The sequence below is a fragment of the Muntiacus reevesi genome, chromosome 3 (genome assembly GCF_963930625.1).
Source record: "Muntiacus reevesi chromosome 3, mMunRee1.1, whole genome shotgun sequence".
NCBI lineage: Eukaryota > Metazoa > Chordata > Mammalia > Artiodactyla > Cervidae > Muntiacus > Muntiacus reevesi.
In genome coordinates, this window is record NC_089251.1 from 177408489 (window position 1) to 177429657 (window position 21169).

The 21169-nt window shown below is 36.2% G+C and overlaps 1 protein-coding gene across 8 annotated transcripts in view; it reads right to left on the reverse strand.

Moving 5' to 3' along the window:
- Positions 1 to 21169, reverse strand: part of UTRN (utrophin) — a 538989-nt gene that overhangs the window by 321272 nt on the left and 196548 nt on the right. For all 8 annotated transcript variants that reach the window (XM_065931202.1, XM_065931205.1, XM_065931203.1 and 5 more), the window contains 8 exons: positions 20637 to 20765; positions 19536 to 19709; positions 17534 to 17689; positions 11895 to 12065; positions 7136 to 7315; positions 4699 to 4827; positions 2292 to 2462; positions 46 to 207 (listed from right to left, as the gene is read on the reverse strand). In XM_065931202.1, the coding sequence (XP_065787274.1) occupies positions 46 to 207; positions 2292 to 2462; positions 4699 to 4827; positions 7136 to 7315; positions 11895 to 12065; positions 17534 to 17689; positions 19536 to 19709; positions 20637 to 20765 (1272 nt within the window). The remainder of the gene's footprint in view (positions 1 to 45; positions 208 to 2291; positions 2463 to 4698; positions 4828 to 7135; positions 7316 to 11894; positions 12066 to 17533; positions 17690 to 19535; positions 19710 to 20636; positions 20766 to 21169) is intronic.

A 21169-nucleotide genomic window follows, 5' to 3' on the forward strand; every position in this document is an offset into this window, starting at 1 on the left:
ACAAAAGTGACAACAACATGGTTTTGAAAATCTCCTTGAACCAACCTTTTCATCTTCATCACTGGATTCCAAGTGTTTTTCCATAACTTTTAACATATTATCTATGTCACTTTCTAATTTTTCCAAGTCAGAGAAAGGCACACCAACTTCAAATGCTTCACTGGTAACCAGACACGGGTATGATAACGGTTCCTGGCCAATTAGCAACTGTGGAGGGAAAAACACTCTTTAAAAAGACGGTCTTAACTTGACCTTTCACCATTAATCAGTGTCAAGAAAGAACTAGCATGTATTTGAATTGACTAGTTTATTCACTCACACAGCAATAATTTTTACCAACTTGGGCATCTCTGATTACCACATTCTCCAAATTCCAGCCACTGATGTGAAGTAGTGTGCAAGGGACCCTGACTGCCTGGAATGTGTGAGGGGCATTCTAAGACCACAAACAAACAGTTGGTGGTCAAACATCAGAAAACAGTGCCATGATGCAGAAGCCACCCCTGCCTTGGCCAGAGAGGAAGAAAGACCACCTCCGAATACAGGAACGTGACAAAGAATGACTCCCAATTAATGTTCTCCAGTACAGTGCCCCTTGGATTGTGATATCCAAACTTCAGAAAAGTGTATCCTTCTCAATGCAGTATTTTCAGACAAAATCTATATAGAAATAGTTTCTATGGACGTGCCTAAAATCAATGTGTGTGCATGCTCAGTCGCTTCAGTCGTGTCTGACTATTCGTGACCCCATGGACTGCAGCCTGCCAGGCTCCTCGGTCCATGGGATTCTCCAGGCCAGAATGCTGTAGTGGGTTGCCATGACCTGTCTCCAACAGATCTTCCCAACCCAGGGATAGAATCCATGTCACCTAAATCTCCTGCAATGCAGGCAGATTCTTTACCAGTGAGCCACTGGAGAAGTCCAAAATCAATGGAACAACTTTAATAAAATGAAATGCAGGAAAACTAGCAGTGTTGACTGAACACGGGGAAGCTAGCAACCTCTCTGGAAAAATCTATTTAACAGCATTTGTATGTACAACTTTCATGACAATTTCAAGGAATTCTATGAAGTGATCCTAAGGGCATATTAAGAGACAAGCAAAAAGACACGCATAAGAGAATTTTAACAAGACAATATTTTAAAAAGCACAATAAAAGTGGAAAACTGACTTAAAAACCACAACAGATCATACAATTGAATAGCTGTTAAAAAACCTTGTCAAAGGAGAATACACAAAACAATATAAAAATTTTGATACTTTAATTTCACATATATATAAGAATAGAAATACATGCCAAAATGTTAACAGAATTTATAGGAAAAATAGTCATTTTCTTCGTACTTTCTTTCAATCTGCCTCCTATGTCTCCTATATTACTTTTTTACATTTGTAGAAAAATCTCCCATAGAGCCACTGAAAAGACTAACGTAAGCTTAGGTCACAAGGTAAGGAAGGCAAGAGTTAAAGCAAGATTTTTGTTTGTTTTCTTTAAGTTGCAAATAATCTAAGTATATTCTTAGGCTATGGAAGATAGTTTGGCCTATTTTATCAGATATTTTGGGATTCCCTGGTGGCTCAGTGGTAAGAGTCTGCCTGCAAAAGCAGGAGACCCAGGTTTGATTCCTGGGGCAGGAAGATCCCCTGTAGAAGGAAATGGTAATCCATTCTGGTATCCTTGCCTGGAAAATCCCATGGACAGAGGTGCCTGGTGGGCTGTAGTCCATTGGGTCGCAAAGAGTCAGACAGGACTTAGCGACTAAACAACAACAACATCAGATATTTCAAAACAAACCAAAGTTAGAGAGTATTTACTGCCTACAAAAATGAGGACCCTTCCTCTTAGATAATTTCAATACTTGAAACCTTTTCTCAAATGGGTTATTTTCTTTAATACTCATTTCTTAGATTCTCTCCTTCACTTGCACAATCATAAATAAGAACAAACGCTCCAATCAAAGAAAAGTGATAAAACCATTTCATTTAATTTTTTGTTGTATATATCATATAACTGGGGCTTCCCAGATGGCACTAGTGGTAAAGAACCTGCTTGCCAATACAGGTAGATGTAAGAGACATGGGTTCAATCCCTGGGTGGGGAAGATCCCCTGGAGAAGGGCATGGCAACCCACTCCAGTGTTCTTACCTGGAGAATCCCATGGACAGAGGAACCTGGCGGGTTACATTCGGACACAACTGAAGCGACTTAGCACTAGCACCGTATAACTATCTACCATTCAGCTACATATGTACAAGAAAATAGTTTCATATTAAAACATAATTACTTACTTTGGCACTTCTGATGTGTTGAGAGACCTTTTCAAAATTTCTGTTCAATTCCGCTAATTTTGGTTCTACAAGCTCCCGGCTTGAGCCTCCACGTGCACTCATCAAAACAACAGCTTGATCTCGGACATTCTGTACTTGGAGGTTGACATCATCCATCTCAGAGAGTAAACGCTAATTGTAAGAAAGCACGAAATTATCACATGGGAAAAATCAAAACCAAACACGGGTGCAGTGCTAAAAGGGAAGTAAAGGGAGTTTAAATAAATGTCTGAGATTCCTAGTAAGACATTTCAATACCATCAATTTGAATAAGAGCTGTTCATATATTTTAAAAAAGAGAGAGAATGGGAAATGCTATATGGGAAGCATTTTAAACTACTCCCAGTTTATATAAAACTTTATAATTGAATAGTCTATAAGATTTATTGTGCCATTTCCTCAACCATCTTATTCCAAGAGTTGCAAAGTTTCTTGAGGCTGATAAAAGATTAAGTAGCAAGGAATAGACTTTAACTTCTTTTCCCCCTAGAAATCTTGTTTACCACCATCCCCCTTTCCTTGGTGAAGGTAAACTGATTTGGAAGTGAGTTGAATATTATCATTTAGTTTTTAACTAAAATGTACAACAACATTATGCAGTTTCCTCTGGCTAATTTCATAATGGTCATTAAATTCATTTTCAGGCCTAAGAAAGGAATGCAAATACCTGCCTCGATTCCTACTTCATTCATAAGTTTTTGGAGAATGCTGGAATTCTCTCAGGAGTATGGCTATAAGTACATTTTGAGTGAAGTATTAGCTTATCTGTATGTATCTATAAATTCTGCAGATGTTTTCCTGGTGATTTACAAGAATGAAGGATACCGCAAGGCACTCAATGATCTCAGACGTGGAGCCTAATCCACTGCTCTGAAGAATCTGAGCTTACTTGTTATGGTGGCTGAGAGAAAATAAGTAGTTTGAGGAAGTAGTTTTTAAATTAGTATATGTAGATAGAAACAGAAGAACATCAACTTAACTATGGAACTTTTCATATGTGTTCTCTTGCATCTAAATCTGATTGTCATATTAAAAAAAAAAAAACAGCCACTGCTTGTCTCAAATTTTGCTAGTTGTGTACAGATTCTTGAAATTCTCTTTAAGAAAAATCAAGTGGAAAGAAATAAACACTTTGCAAATAGGTCTTGACTTTCATGAAAAATTGTTTAAAGGTTATGTTAAACGTATGTTAGTAATTTAATAAATGTAATAAATTTAATAAATTCACTAAAAGTGTAGTCCTGGAAATAAGGAAAATGTAGTAAAGAAAGGAAACTAATTCATGCTTTAAAGGTTTTACAGACAAATAATTAAACACTCTAAAATAGTTTTGTTTCACATGAACCATCTGGTGCGAAAAAGCTCTGTAACTCTAAAGGACCTGAAATAATTGTTATTTTGCTGGCAACAGACACATTCTTTATTGTTTGCAGGTTCCTCATCAAATCTTTAATTACGCAGTGTTTCCTGCATAACACTGCAGGAAACAACGTGAAGGGGAAAAAAAAGATTCATTCAGTGATGTCTGCAAAATGTTGCGAGAGTACATTATAACCCAGAATTCAACTGTTCATGCATTTCTGATGTGTCAGAGAGTTCCAAAGAAGGATAGGTGGAGCCTGAGCACTAGATAGAAAGATTTCCCAGGGGGAATTCTTAAAAGTTAGGTCTGACTTTCAACTTTGAAACAAAATGTAAAAACACAGGAAAGAATAAGGGGTACTCTTGGCACTTTTCTGAGACTCTGAATCCCCAGGACAACAATTTCTTCTTTGCTTATCACCAATGAGTATGGGTATCAAGCAGCTGAGCAAAGTGAAGAAGTCTGCCATACTGCACTTCTAAAAAAGCGTACTATCTTTTTTTTCACAGCTGATCCCTCTGAAAAGCTGGGTTGGTGGGGAATATGCAGCAAGAAATGAAAGCCAAATGCTCATTATGAAGTCAGTTTTGCTCCGACTTTCTGTGATGCCACCAAATTTTGCAAGTCATAAAAAAAATAACTAAGAATGCACTTCCACTGTTAACTAACGACGCAGCATTCAACTACGCACCATGACAAAATGAAGACATATTTTCTGTTTTCCTAGCTTATCAAATTACAATGGAAAAATTATGTTAACATTCCCATAATGTGGCACTTTTAGATGCCAATTCTTACCTCAGAGGAATGGAACAAAAATTTAGCTAAGACAAAAACCAAAAAAAAAAAAAAAGACTCATTCTCATGTTTGTCCCACCAACATAAAAGTTAATAAATCTAGGGCACAAGAAACACAAGTGCACAAGTAACTTGGAGTATTCCTCAAGAGAAAGGCAACAGCAAAACCTTCCATTCTCAGATTTATTGATCTTCCATGTCTGCTACCTTCACAATTTCTTCTCGTTTGCTTGCTGGCTTTTTTTCGATCTCATCCAACAGTGCTTCAGCTTGATAAAGCCAGGTGCTTATGTGAGCAACATTTCCATCAAATATTTCCAACTGGTTCTGATGGCTCTAGAAAGGAATTAATAAAACACTGATATGACTATATGAAATAATTAAGACAATAATCTTCAAAGACATTTAAAAGGTCTTCAAAGACCTAAGTAATGTTGAATTTCAAGAAGAACTTCTACCTTCCTGCAAAGCTCTTCCCCAATGGATAAATCTCACTCCAAAAACTGCACAGCTGTAAAGTGAAAGTGTTAGTCACTCAGCCGTGTCCGACTCTGCGATCCCACGGACTGCAACCCGCCAGGCTCCTCTGTCCATGGAATTCTCCAGGCAAGAATACTGGAGTGGGTAGCCATTCCCTTCTCCAGGGGATCTTCCCAACCCAGGAATCAAACCTGGGTCTCCCACATTGCCAGCAGATTCTTTACTGTCTGAGCCACCACAGAAGCACAGCTGTGGTTGGGTACTTTTTTCGTTTTAATTTAGACCTCAACACAATGAAAAGTGGAAGAATAAATGGCGAAAAGTTCCTTTATAAATTTCATTTCATTTTAATCCCTACTTCTCACTCATATACTACAAATAATCTTACTGGTCCTGCCTTGATCATATTTGTTAAGAACTCATTTAAGGAACTACTAGTATAAAAAGCAATTCAAATATGCTTGAATAAGATTTGGCCTACTCAAAGCTTGAGTGCTTGAGGCAGGGCCCATGTCTTTTCACCTCAGTACCATTAGCACTTAACATGACACTTGGCATAGACCTCAGTGATATTTCCTGAAGCATGATATAACATGTGATTGAGAACATAAATTTGAAAACAGAAGCAAACACTTAAGCCAGTTAAAAGAGGGCAGAATTCCTGAGGCAAAGGCAAGAATTTAGAATTTGATCAAAAAGAGTGCAGGAGCCTTATGATGAAATTAACAACTTTTAGGAAATATATTTTATAGGATGAAGTAAGTTTTAAAATAAGCAAATTATTAATGTATAATATGAAAAAATCATTGAAAATGAGAATAAATGACATAAGAAAAGTTTTGACAATGGTCTGGATTCTAATTAAGAATTGAAAAACATCAGACCAAAGTAGGTAAATCAAATGCTCTAATAGAAATAGAAAGATATTATTTGAAAGGAGAATTTAGAAGGTACAGACTGCAGAAAACAGAAGTAAGGACTATGAGAATGTGGAATAAAACTAGTTACAATGTAAATGAACATATAAAATAGGTATAGAACATATTCTATGAGCCAAGATTTCACATTTGTTATTCAACACTTAACAACGTTGCTGAATATGTTCTTTTAACTCCATTTTATATATAGGGAAATTAAAACTTAGTGAAATTAAGCAATTCACACAGGGTTATGAAGACAGTAAGTTGTAGATGAACTCTGAATATGAATCTGACAGGTCAAGATGTAAGCCCACCAACTTCAATGCCCTATACATTCTGATTGATTTCAATAAATATTGAAACACATGATAATTTATTTTTCTCTGTTTCTATCCATTACCCAGTAACTCCATGAATTTGGAAAAAGTCCTATTTCAGGTATATCAAAAGAAACAATAATTTATAGATGAGAACTCTTTTTAAGGGAGGAGATGGTAATGCTGCCATATAGTATTCATTGTTAGTATTAATATAAGAGAAACAGAAAGCATTATGAAAGTAGAGGGTCACTATTTCATGAAATACTAGTTAATTGTGTAGTGGTATAACCAAAGATTAATAGCATATAACATTTAATAATTACCATAATTATCATAATATCTAATATTGATTGTTTTTAGTTATAAGAACCCTACATGTTTTCCACTATATAATCACAAAAACTGTATGAGGTAAAAATTATAATAATGTCCATTTTACATATGAGAAAATTGAGATTTAGAAAATGCTTAAGTAACTTGACCAAGGTCCTCCAGTTTATAGTCAAAACTTTAACTTGGGCTATCCAATATTAGAACCTGTGCCCTTAACTAGTACACCAATTTTAGAACATTAAAAACATTATACATAAAAAAAATTATACATATAGCCTGTAATAGTATGAAAATTAAATACAATATTAAGTCATTTAAAATGTTGCAGGTAAGCTACATTTAGTAAGATGTTCAAGTACACATTTCTATGTATATCACGAATGGTTTATTACTTAATAGAAAAACTTTGAACTCTTTCTAGTTATCTTTTCAAAGAAAAAGATAAAATATAGTCTAAATGAAATTAATTCACGAGCAAAACATTATCGTGACAAACAGAAAATATGACTTGGAATTCCAATCAAAGCTGTATTGGTTTTTACGTGTTTATAGGAGAAAGGGTTTCACCATGAAATCCTTCCTGAAACTTACCATCAAGGTGTTGCACCAATCCTCAGTCCAGGTGCGCACCCGGCTCCACCCGGCATTCAGGACACAGAGCTTCTCTTCTAAAACAGCCTCGCTGCCCTCGATCAGGTTCTGGAGCGCAGCACTGCTCTCTGTGATGGTATTTAAATCGGCTTTTCTTTTTTCCAGATCCTTCAGAATATTCTAGAAAATAAAAATCCCAAGACCCACTTCATCTTGCGGAACATTACAAAAGTTTACACAACCTTCATTTTAAAAATATTTTTCTTCCATATATATATATATATATATATATACGACTCCCTAGATTGATTACACACGTCAGAAGTGCACAAGATTCCACAAGTTGCTAACATGAGAGTTTTTAAGTTTCAAAGAAAAATTAAATATTTAATTACACAAATACCAAAGAACGTAACAATTTTAGATGTGGAAAGGTAATAATTTATTTTTAAATATAAATTTAATTTATTACACATCAACAATTATCTGCATCATAACTTTAGATATAAAGAATGAATTTCATTTTCAGTAACTACAAGCAGGCAAAGCAGGACTACCCCAGAACTCAAAATTCTAAAATATTCATAGTGAATTTATCTCCTTGACTACTACAGGAAAAAACTGATGTGCACTATATTTATTTGCAAGGACTACAACCTGACGTGAAGAGTTGACTCATTTGAAAAGACCCTGATGCTGGGAAAGATTGAAGGTAGGAGGAGAAGGGGATGACAGAGGATGAGATGGTTGGATGGCATCACTGACTCAATGGACACGAGTTTGGGTAAACTCCAGGAGTTGGTGATGGACAGGGAGGCCTGGCGTGCTGCAGTCCATGGGGTCACAAAGAATCAGACACAACTGAGCGACTGAACTGAATTGAACTGAACAACCCTGTAACTAGGTAACTTAACATTTAGTCTGTTTATAAACATTACAAAAAATATTTCATCTTAAGTACATCACAGGAGAAGTAGCATGTCTAAGCTTTGGTTCTGTGATTGTCATATTATATAAAGGTAATACCCTGGATGGTATTATGATAACTTGATTCTCACATTTATAAGTTTTACCAGAGAATTAGAAAGAGAATGTCGGGTTCCAAAATTAAAACTGCAAAGTTCTTTCAATCAAAAAGTAACATGCACATATCTACCCTACTGCTGTTGTACCTTAGAATAATATTTAAACAAATCATTTCAAGGAGTTCAAGTCCACATTCAGTCTCATCATTAAATCACATTTTGAAAGATAAAAATCGCAAGTGAGTCAAGATGTAAGACTCATTTGGCCTCATTAATTACTGGTACATTTATAAAGACATCAAAACACTTCTCTCAAGTAAGTGCTCTTCTCCAGCAAAGATGGAAACAAACAGAAAAACAGAATACCCACAGCCATGCTCTCCACAGTTATTAACTTTCTACATTGCTTCAGTGGCTATGGACTGATTGGCTATAGTAGTCTGTAAAAATTATAAGAAATAATTAACTATATGCAACTAAATTTAAACAGTACACAATCTATGTTAATAGACTTTACTGTAAAGAAAATGGCTACAATGAAAATACTAATTTTTAAGCTATGGAATAAAAACATTACATTCTGGAATGAAGATGCTATTTAAATTTTGCATTGGAAAATAATTTTACATGATTTTATAGTGGTGGAAATATACTGAAGTGTTGTGAAATATTTATAGTTATTAAATCTGACAATACAATGTTGAAAAAAATGAGTGATTATGTTACATACTGGTGTTTCATTTGGTTTACTCTAATGATACGAATGTACTGTGAATTTGTGATTTGTATATACCATCTTCATTATTTCCAATCTGAAATAAGATTAAGTGGGAATTTAAGAGTGAATGGTTCCAGAAGAAATAAACATCATTACTTACTGTCTTTGCCTTAAAAATGATGAGAATCAACTGAAAAACTAATTGAATTTACGTGAGTACACAAAGATGATTAAAAATTAAATATGCAAAAATGGATATTGCCTGTGTACCAGCTATAAGAAATTGGTTTAAAATAAAAAGAAAAGTATACTTTTTACATACCAATAAAATAAATACACAAGAATAAACTTTTTGGCATATATGTGTAATGTTTACAAAGCATTATGTAGGGATGTAAGGGAATTTGGAGAGGAAATGAGACATTTACATGTTACTAAAAAGACTTAATTTAGTAAAGATGTCAATTCCCCTAAAATCAAATTTATAAATTTAGGGCAATTCAACCAAAGTTTCTAGAAGAATTTTTTTAAGAATTTAAGTGTAATAATTTTAAAATTCATATGAATATATACAAAAGAAGGAATATAGAGTCAAGAAATCCTGTCATTAACTACATGCTAAAGTATATTATGGAACCACATATTAAATAGTTGAAGAACTTTTCAGAGGGTCAGATCAGGGAAGCAGAAAATAAAGCAAAGTAACAGATAAAAAGAATACATGAATTGAGCAGGTCAGTAAGGATAATTACTCAACAAATAGTGCTGAGATAACTGGTAAACTATTTGGGGAAAAAAGGGTTAGAGCCTTACCTCATTACATACACCAAACTAAATTCCAGAAGGATTAAAGCATTAAAGGTAAAAAAGATGAAACTATAAAAGAGCTAGAAGAGAATATAAGTAAATAATTATGTAATTTTGTTGTAAAGTTGGCCTTTCTAAACACTAAAGGCAGAAATAATTAGGGGGGAAAAAAACTTTATTCTTTAAAAAAAATGTATAGTAGGTGTTTAAAAAATATACAGAACAGAAAGGAAACTAGAGAGGCCAAAAATTGCATCAATACACAACATATTAAGCATTAATAATTATAACAGGTAAAGATCTCTAAATTACAACATCAAATGATGACAGAAGCTACAAATGGCCTATACACTAAAAGAAAATGTTCTAATTAAATAACCGAGACATGTTATTTGCCTGCCACTGTCAAAAGTTTAGTTAAAACAAGCAAGTAGAAATTCTCACTTACAGCTGTTGGGTAAAACATTTCTGAAGGACAATTTCATAACCAGTATAGACTTTAAAATGGATACATCCCTTGACCCAATATTTTTAGAGCTAAGAATTTATCCTCAGAAAATTACAAATATATGCTAAGATTTAACCACAAGTATACTCATCACAGCCATTTTTACAATAGTGAAAACTGGTAATAATTTAAACGGACATGAATGGAAGAATGGGACAATAAATAAAATATACAATGAAATACTATCTATCTCCAATGTGTGACACAAAACACTCGCAGATAAAAGAAAATGTTAAAGACACAACCTGCTTTTCAAAAAGGTCATGAAACACTAAACATAATTCTTTTTAAAATATATGCTTGTGCTTCATGTCTACATGGGCCTACAAAAAACTGAAATGATAACAGGGTATTCTTTGATTAAAGATCATTTTTGCTCCTGTCTCTTTTTTTATATTACACTATGCAAATATCATTCAATGAGCTTATAGGACTCATGGGACTAGTAAAAAAATAATGACTTTCAAAGTGTATTGTAGAAAAAAGATAATATTTCCTTGAAAACCTTTAATTAAAAAAAATAAAGTTTAGCACCTTTGTCAATCATCCACTGTAACCATGAATTCCAGTGTGTTTCACTTCCTTCATATATCCCTTTTACTCCATACAGCCCACAGCAATTATACATTCCACAAGCTATTAAACTAAGGACATTCTTTCTAGTAACTAACATCTTGACTTTCTTACAGCAGCTAACTCCAAAGAGCATTCAAATTAAAGGACTGTATCACCCCACGACCTCAGAGCACCTCCTCTTCACACCCCAAAACTCGACACCTGTAGAAGTAGTCAAAACTGACACCTGGGGTTTTATATAAAGCTCTGTCACAGTGCTGACTCTTTATTTTCAGCAGTTATCTCTAGTATACATGCTTCTTAGAAAATGAATTGAGAAAAAGAGAATGCCTTGGTTAAAAAAAAGAAAAACTACTTTGTGTTTTCATTCAATTCTTGGTCCACCTCAAAAGAGAGAACTGGCAAATCAACTCTCTAATCTATGTGATTGCTAAGTAAATACAGGACTAGAGAAAATTCTTTGATCTTTTATTGATATTTTTTTTAAATTCTATTTCTCTGCTCTCTACACCAGCTAGCTTGCAATAGAAAGATTAGTTACTGGTACAAAACTTACTATAGAAGAATTAATAAATTCAGCATGATACTTTGTGAAGAATGAATACTCAAAAAATGTCACTGATTCTGAAGGTGATAGTTATACTGTGTTGAAATACCACATAAGTATAATGACTACAAAAACCTTGTTGATAAGCCATGTGAGTTTAACTCTTTCAGAATCAAGACAAAAATATCTTCTGGGGAATTCCTTTCCAGTTGTTTGGACTCTGCATTTTCACTGTCAAGGACCCAGGCTCAATCCCTGGTGGGGAACCAAGATCCCATAAGCTGAGAGGTGTGGCCAAAATCAGTCAATCAACAAATCTTTCCCCTATCTTAACATATGTATATGTATATGTTATTTGTATATATATGCATGCATGTGTGTGTGTGTGTGTGTGTGTGTGTGTGTGTCTTCTGAAGATAGTTGCTTTTAAAATATTCTTAGGACAGAGATGTGGAAAAAAGAACGGAAAAAGGAAAAGACGATATTTAGTATGAAATGGACATCTACCCAGATTTCTCTGATCAAAATGCCACAGATTACACTGATAATCTTCGTGGTTCACCTGAACTACGACTTACTTTAGCCCAGGAAATTTCTGTATCCAAATCACCAAGCAAAGTTTCTGAAGTGGATTTCTGTACCAGTTCGGTTTCGGTAACAGAAAGCCATTCAGAGAGAGCAGCAGCCTCTTTCTTCATTTTCCGAGCCAACTGGGATGCTCTTTCCAGATCCTGTTTTCCCTCTGTCACCTTAAAAAAAAGCACAAGAGAGATGAACATGGGTGGAAACAAACATGGACGAAAGATCCACACAGATTCATAACACCCAAGACATACCTAACCTTTATCTCTGGCACCTAGAATCACTTCATTCTTGCATTTCTGCAGGAAGACAATATACTGTAGTGGTTAAGTTTCAGGCAGCCCTGAGTTTTCATCTTAGTTCTACCACTCAACTTCCTAAGTGGCCCTGGTAGAGATAGAGCCCTCAGAAGGTTGTTATGAGTTTTTAGTGAGGAAAATATATACACAAAGGTCTTGCCCCAGTCCGTTCAACAAGGTTAAGGAATCAATGAATAGCATCTTTCATCATTTTGAGCAGAAGATGTCTTAAACCCTCTCAATGAGGGATTCTGTTTAAAACACAAACATATCAACATGAGGGAGAAATGGCAAGACTTTTTACAATCATATGTTTCACAATTAACCACTTAATTTAAAATACATTAAATGGCTGTGGAATACAAACTTATAAAAATTTGCACTATTTTGTTCTTACTGTTGTTGACAGAAAGCGAAATGAACTCAACTGACATTTACCAGCCTCTCATATTATACTAACGAATCTACACATGTTATACAATAAAACCCTCTGATCAGAACTATTTTTTTTCCACTTAACAGAACAGGACAGTGAAGCTTAAAAAGGTTAAGGTCATGAGCAGAGCGGCATGACCATGAGACTGGGCCTGGTCTGACCACTGGCATTACACAGTGGCACTCTCAGACTAAAATGATTCACAACCTAATGCCGAGCTGACACTTTAAAGGATGTCAAACACGATATATACATGAAAACATGTTCCTCCTTTTATGTGCATGTATGTATAGACGATAATATTACAAGTAGTAGAGTGAAATGTCATGTATGGGATGAAATTTTTTAGATGATATAAAATAAACTTTCTTAGATATAGAAATCAAATTTTCTTAGTAAGTAAAATGGAATTGAATTTCTTACTCATCCTATAAGTTTATTTTTACTCTTGCATGTCTCAAAGATTGATTATTATTCAATTCCTTCTTAAAAGTGAAATTTTTTTCCTATGGAGTTTAATTAAAATTCATGACTCTAAATTAATAGCACCTCAAGGCAGACTTCAGGAGAAAAATATTTGAATTATATTAAAAGATATTACGATACTTATCTGACTGACATGCCCAGGCAACCACACAATCATCATAAAACTTAATGCTACCAAAGATTTTGGTATACCAGGAAGAAAATAATTTACAGTTCAACTTACAACAATTTACACTCTCTTCAGCTGATCTAATCAATACATTTTAAGATGTACTGCATATTAAATTAGGCAGTATCAAGTTGTAAATCTTTTACCTAACCATTTATCCCTTCTCGCTCCTGGAGATGCAAGCATTCCTTCTCAATAGGATCATTCCCACCAAGGATGAAACATACTCAAGCGTTTGTCTGTCTGTCTGTCTCTCTCTCTCTCACACACACACACACACACACACACACACGTTTCCTCCTCTGGCCCCACCTACCCTATACAAATTCTCAAAACCATTTGTCATCCCCCATACAGTGTTCAAGCCATGACATTCTGGCTTCTACCTCCATCATTCCACAGAAATCATCTTTGCTAAGCTCAGTGATGACCCCAATGGCAAAAGATCTAAAGTATGCTTTTAAGTGGATGCCTTGTTTTTAATATTTTGGTAATATTCAAAACAAAAACCTACACTCATTCTCCAAATCCCCTCCGTCCTTCAGCTTCCCAGACCTAGCACGTTCCTGGGGTACTACCACTCTTATCACTTTTTTATATGTAGTTTCTCATGCATATAAAATATATGGTTGCACAATGTGCATTTTTAAGGTGTATACTGTAATCATTTTATACACATATACATTGTGAAATGAGTCCCACAGTTAATTAACACATGCATCATCACAGTTACCTTTTTCTGTGGTGAGAACACTTAAGATCTACTTTCTTAGCAGATGTCAAGTTTGCAGTTATGGAAAACAACAGGAAGGGCCCTCAAAAAATTTAAAAAAGAACTACTGCTCTATCATCCAGCAATCCTACTTCTGGTATATAACAAAGGAAATGAAATCATTATTTTAAAGAGGTATCTGCATTCCCATATTCACTGCAGCATTATTCACAATAGCCACTGATAAATAAATGAAGAAATGTGATATACATATATACATACACATACACACACATACACTTACATATATACTTTAGTTTCTTTTATAAGCTCATCTTCTTCAAATATCCTCCTAAGTGATGCAATCCCTCAAAACTTACTTAATTCAGGACCTTTTCTTTTTTCACTATTGATATATCCTCTCCCTAGTCAATCTCATCATCACTGAAAATTTTAATTATCACCTCAATGCATATGATTCATAAAATTTATATCTTCATCCCAGATATATTTTCCAGACTTGAATAACTGTGAATATCTGACATATGCAATTAACTCTCTCAAAGACACTTAAAATGTCAACATATCCCATACATGTTTATGATTTTCCATGCTTCTGCCTTTAAGTGTCCCATCCCAATGATGGCACTGTGATCTTCCACATAATCAAGCCAGAAACCCAGGAGTCTCCTTCATCTCTCTCCTGTATCTCCACATCAAACCCTCCACAAAGTCCTGCTCACTTTACATCCTAAATATCTATTTAAAAAATCTGTTCATACTATCTCCAATGTTCCACCCTAGTTCAAGAACCATCATTTCTCACTAAGAGCATGACAATGACTTCCTAACTGGTCTTCTTCCATCCATGCTTGCCTGTATGCAATGTACCCTCCAAACTGCAGTGAGTGACCTTTTAGAAAAACATATATCTGAGCATGTTCTCTCCCTGCTAAAGCCCTGCAATAATTGCTCATTACTCCAGAGACAGAGATTAAAATCTTTATCACAAACTCGAAGACACTGGTAGGATCTGGTATCATCACATCTCTCCAAAACCTTGTTCCCACACTTGTTCTCTCTGCTTTAGCCACACAAATGTACCACGCTGCCTCTTGCCACAGACCTTTACAGATGATGTTGCATTAGCCTCAAAAACTCTTCCACTGATTTCGCCCTGGCTACTACGACTCATCCTTCAGATCTCAGCTTATGCACCACTTGCTCAGGAAGCTTTCCTAACCCAGACTGGATCAAATCCCTCTTTACATATACTCCTACAGTGCTACATATATTCCTTTATAACACTTCAGGCTGATAATTTGACATTACTTTGTTTGACTGCTTGATTAAAGCTTTCTTCTTTTATTTCTCACAGTTCCACTTGGCAGAGATAACATGTTTTTGCTCATCACTGTATCTCTAACTGCCTGTGTAACTCCTCACACACAGTAAAGTTTAGTTGTATTGAGTGAGAAAATGACTTAACTCTAAAGCCATAATCACAGAAATTTGGTGTAAAAACCAGCCACACTGTTACCATTCATAAAATGCCCTGTCAATTAATAAATACAGTGAAAGTGAAAGTCGCTCAGTCTTGTCCAATTCTTTGTGACCCCGTGGACTATACAGTCCATAGAAATCTCCAGAATACTGGGGTGGGTAGCTGTTCCCTTCTCCAGGGGATCTTCCAAACCCAGAAATTGAACCCAGGTCTCTCGTATTGCAGGCAGATTCTTTACCATCTGAGCTACCAGGGAAGCCCAAATAATACAGTAATATTTCACAAATAACTTCAGCCATGTAATATAAAAAGAAGCTCTTACCATACATGTTCCAGATGTGAAATGTATCAAAAATGGTATACAGTATATCACATCAGTAATCTAATCTTGCAGAAGTGAAATCCAAATTGCCCAGGAAATGTATGACTGTTAATAATCTCAAAGTGATCACAAAATTTCAGCTTGTATTCTCTGGGCTTGTGTAGAAACTTGGTTAATATTTAATAACCACAGAAGGGTCTAATATATTATCTAACACAGCTTTTCAATATTAATGAGAATGTTTCACTTCATTTGTTTCTGTGTTTTATCTTGTTTTTGCTTGTCTGGTTTCAGGGCAGAGATTCTCAATAAGAGAAGACTTTAAGCTTAATGGATCCAGTCAGTCATTCACAATAAAGGGCCTAACAACTTCCTTACAAATTCACTAAAATGTCCAAATTATAGATGTTTCTGGATAAGATTTTAAATCCTGTTGGATTAATGTGAAGTTCCTGATACTATTTATTAGAGTCCTAAAGTTTTTAACATATCTCAATGGATTGTTCAATCTAGAAACCCAAGGACCAAGAACTTGTGTTTACACAGAGACTATTACTTGTGGAGTTTCCTCACAATAACTTATGAAATGTCTGTAGCCTTTGAAAATATAGAAATTAGCCTGGATTGCACATTAAAATACATTTCTATATAACTATTCACCATTTTAATAGTAACATACTCTGTGAAAAGGCAGAAAGATATGATACTGAAAGATGAACCCCAAAGGTAAGTAGGTGTCTGTATGGTCTATAAGGTGTCTATAAGGTCAATATGCTACCAGAGGAGAGTGGAGAAATAGCTCCAGAAGGAATGAAGAGGCTGAGCCAAAGCGAGAACAACAGTCAGTTGTGAATGTGACTGGTGGTGAAAGGAAAGTCCAATACTGTAAAGAAAATCACTGCATAGGAACCTGGAATGTTAGGTCCATGAATCAAAGTAAACTGGAAGTGGTCAAACAGAAGATGGCAAGAGTGAAAATCGACATTTCAGGAATCGGTGAACTAAAATGGATAGGAATGGGTGAATTTAATTCAGATGACCATTATAACTACTACAAAGCTATGGTTTTCCCAGTAGTCATGTATGGATGTGAGAGTTGGACTATAAAGAAAGCTGAGCACCAAAGAATTGATGCTTTTGAACTGTGGTGTTGGAGAAGACTCTTGAGAGTCCCTAGGACTGCAAGGAGATCCAACCAGTCCATCCCCAAGGAAATCAGTCCTGAATATTCATTGGAAGGACTGATGCTGAACCTGAAACTCCAATACTTTGGCCACCTGATGCGAAGAATTGACTCATTTGAAGAGACCCCGATGCTGGGAAAGATTGAAGGCAGGAGGAAAAGGAGATGACAGACGATGAGATGGTTGGATGTCATCACCGACTCAATGGACATGAGTTTGAGCAAACTCCAGAAGTTGGTGATGGACAGGGAGGCCTGGTGTGCTGCAGTCCATGGGGTCACAAAGAGTCAGACACCACCGAGCGACTGAACTGAACTGAACTGTGGGCAAGAATCCCTTAGAAGAAATGGAGTGGCCCTCGTAGCCAACACACACTTATAAAGATATATAACAAAAATTATTGTAATAAATTAAAACATGTATTATCGATGCCATAAAATTCAAATAAGCATTCCTCTCCCAGAAGTAAAATTTCAGAATACACAGATGAGAGAGACAGAGGGGAGTGCACCCGCCCGCTCACCTGGGCGCCCAGGTCGTTGTAGAGAACCTTCAGAGAGGTCAGCTGTTCATCCATCCCCTTAGGATTGTCGGTTTGCTGCTTCTGGACAATGTGCCTTCCTGTTTTGATTACAGTCTCCACTTCAAGCTTGACTTCACTCAAAATTTTATAGAGTTTCTTAAAAATAAAGCCAGACAAATTTTACATATTAGTGAAAATGTGGTAACTGGAACCATTTCAGAACATGGATGACAAAGATTGACAGGCAAGAACTAACCACGGAGATCAAAGGGTTTTATCTCTCTCAGATCTGGTTCAAAGAAGGAGTAAGATGAAATCAAGGTTGTAATAATTTTTTACATTCAGATAAGGAAATACACTCATAGAGATTATACTTGTCTTATTAAAAAAGACTCAAACCTGTATCTTAAAGGCTTAGGAAAGTACTTGATAACATGAACATTTTTCCTACATAAAATGGGAAAACATGAGGACTAAAAATTGAACGTCCAACATTTTTTAAAATTACATTTTTCAAAATCCTAAATGCCATGACTAGAAAAAAGCTAATGCTGGCTATTTCTGGCTGTGGGAATTTGGAAGTATTAAGATTCAATTTTTTCTTACAGTTCTCTGAAGTACAAAGTGTTCCACAAAGAGCAGCACATGTTAGTTACATAATGAAAAGACATACAAAAGCTCCATACATCAATACGTATATGACCATAGGAAGTTGAAGTTATACAGGTCAAATTCAGAGATGCCCTCATCCGCATTGCTTTGAAGCTGAAAAGCTTTATCCTGGGCAGGTTCTCTTACCTCCATTCATCATAGTGTTGACCTGAAACACCTCATGTGGAAAGGTCACATAGTAACAGACCACTGGACTAGATGACTCAAGGGTCAAGGACAGTGCTTGCTTTGTTGATCTCTGTATCTCAGTAAACACACATGGACACTCATTCATGCATATGCACACATATTATGTATAAAAATTCATCCTATTTGTTCATCCTTCCATTCATTCCAGTTTTTAAGTAATCAAACAGTCTTCAGTATGCAACAGACATGTGCAACAGACAATTTTGAAAAGCACAAACTTCCCAGACTTTTCTTAACACGTGTCATCTTCAGTTTTCTCATGATTCTTCTCAAACAAAACACTAATTCTAAGACTGTGAATACTCAGGCACATGATCTTTAAATTCCTGTGCAACTGAATTTTAAAGTTCAAAACTAAAAGAGTAATAAGGTCTTCTAAATAATTTTTTCTTTTACATCTTAAGTGTAGACTTTGACTTAAAATTTTATTTTCCTAGAGAATGATTTTTATGCTACCATATTACTGACATCTATTCTAAGTATAATTTCTTCTTTCACACTTTAGGCTTAAACTTTATAAATTAAAATTTAAAATTTTACTTTCTTTGAGAATAAATTTGCTGTACATTGCAATATTCCTGACATTCACTCTAAGTACGGTTCTTCTGGTGGTGGTTTAGTTACCAAGTTGCGTCCGACTCTTGCGACCTCATGAACTATAGCCTGCCAGACTCCTCTGTCCACGGGATTCTCCAGGCAGGAATGCTGGAGTGGGTTCCCATTTCCTGGTTCTTCTAGCTGACTCAAATTTATCCTTTAAAATTTAGCTGGTTAGTCACATTCTGTCGAAGTCTTCCCTAACTTCATACTGTGATTAAGATATGTCTTCCTCTTGTTTTTAAATCACGTTATATGCATGTCTATTCTAGTTTCCTTATCTCATTACACTGTACTAATTGACTTTACTCTCTGCTGGTTTTACTGAATTTTTTCTGATTTTACTCTCTCTCCTATCTCTTCTAATTTCCTAGGAGGAAAGGACCACACTTCTAATTTTCTAACCTGTTTTTCATCATGTATCCCTATTCTTAGCACATTTTAGACCAACAACTATTGTACAAAACATATATATAAGCACTAGATGAAGCCATATTAGCAGCAGGAAAACCCATTGGACAAATTAGCCACCCAGTGGCCTCACCATACACTTGTCCAGGTGGGTCTGTATGACATCAGGGTCCACATCCCTCACGTCCAGGACATGAAGCTCTGCTTTCACACCATCGAGCACACGCTTGCAGTCAAGCATGCGTTGTTCGAAGTTAGCAGGCTTCTGGAAAAGCTGGAACTTTGTGGACACCTCTCGAAGTTTCCTCTGTTGGCACAAATGAAAATAACAATTCACATTAGAATGATCATCTCTCTCAGCAGAGAATATTAGCGTAACACATACTTCAAGAAGGGGTAGAATAAAGGAACAATAAAAATATTCCTGAACAGAAATCTGTGAGGTTGCCTGATCATCTTAGGGAACTGTACAGCCCAGTGTCATGAATTCCTTGACACTCAGGGTCTCAATCTGAAATATAATGAAAGGCTAAGCTAGCCTCACTGGAATGAAAACCACGTTAATTTTCTCACCTGTCTGAAAAACACAGTTCAGAAACCTAGAATTCATAATGCCCTTCAACACAAGCTCAAAGTGAAAGTCAGTCTGCTTCTTCCATCACAGGCTAAGTCGTACTGTGTCCCATACACTCAGCCAGCCCAGTGTACCAGCCACACCATTCCTAATGGAGTGCATGCATATAGTCGTGTTCAGCTCTCTGCAACCCCATGGACTGTAGCCCACCAGGCTCCTCTGTCCATGAAACTTTCCAGGCAAGAATACTGGAGTGGGTTGCCATTTCCTTCTCCAGGGTATCTTCCCAACCCAGGGATCACACCCATGTCTCCTGCATCTCCTGTATTGGCAGGCGGATTCTTTACCACCGAGCCTTCAGGGAAGCCTGTACTGATGGAGGTTCTAGTCAATGGGAAGACCTATACAAAGTGAACTTCTAAATCGAGATTGCTCTGTCTTCTCAACTCAACTAGAAAATTCAGATCCAATAGTTTCCACCCAGACAACAATTTGTTTCTGCTTACCACCTGAGGATGCAGGGTTCCTTCAACACATCACTCCCAGCCCCCTCTTCACTTCACAGAGAAGACCAAAGGCATCCAAGTCATCAGCTGTTTCTCATTTTCTTTTTATGCCCAACACACTGAGAAGTAAAAGGAAGCTGCTGTCCCTCCTCACCTGCAGCACATCCATCTGACTTCCTCCCCTGGCAGTCCGGCCCTCTGGGGAGGTCTGGGGTGGAGACCTCGTATTTCTTCTCAACTCCTCTAGAGTCAGCTCATGGGCTGAGATCTCTGCTTGGATTTTCTACAGAGAGATTAGAAAAGGGAGAGAATGTCTTTTTGAAGTTTCACAGAGTCATACACGAGGTAAAATACAAGCTTTAATCAGTGTGCAGCATAATAATACTGTGTGTGTATGCTCAGTCGCTCAGTGGTGTCCAACTCTTTATGACCTATGGACTGTAACCTGCCAGGTTCTGCTGTCCATGGGATTTTCCAGGCAAGAATACTGGAGTGGGCTGTCATTTCCTCCTCCAGGATAATAACTATATGACCACCCATATTGCAGGACTCTGTGCATGGTGCACGGTCTTTGCACCGGTCATTTCAAATGCTCACCATTTATTTACAAAGACAGAATTTTCCCAAATTCATAGCTAAGAAAATTAGAATTTTTAAATGGTGGCCATTCACTAGGACCTCATATAA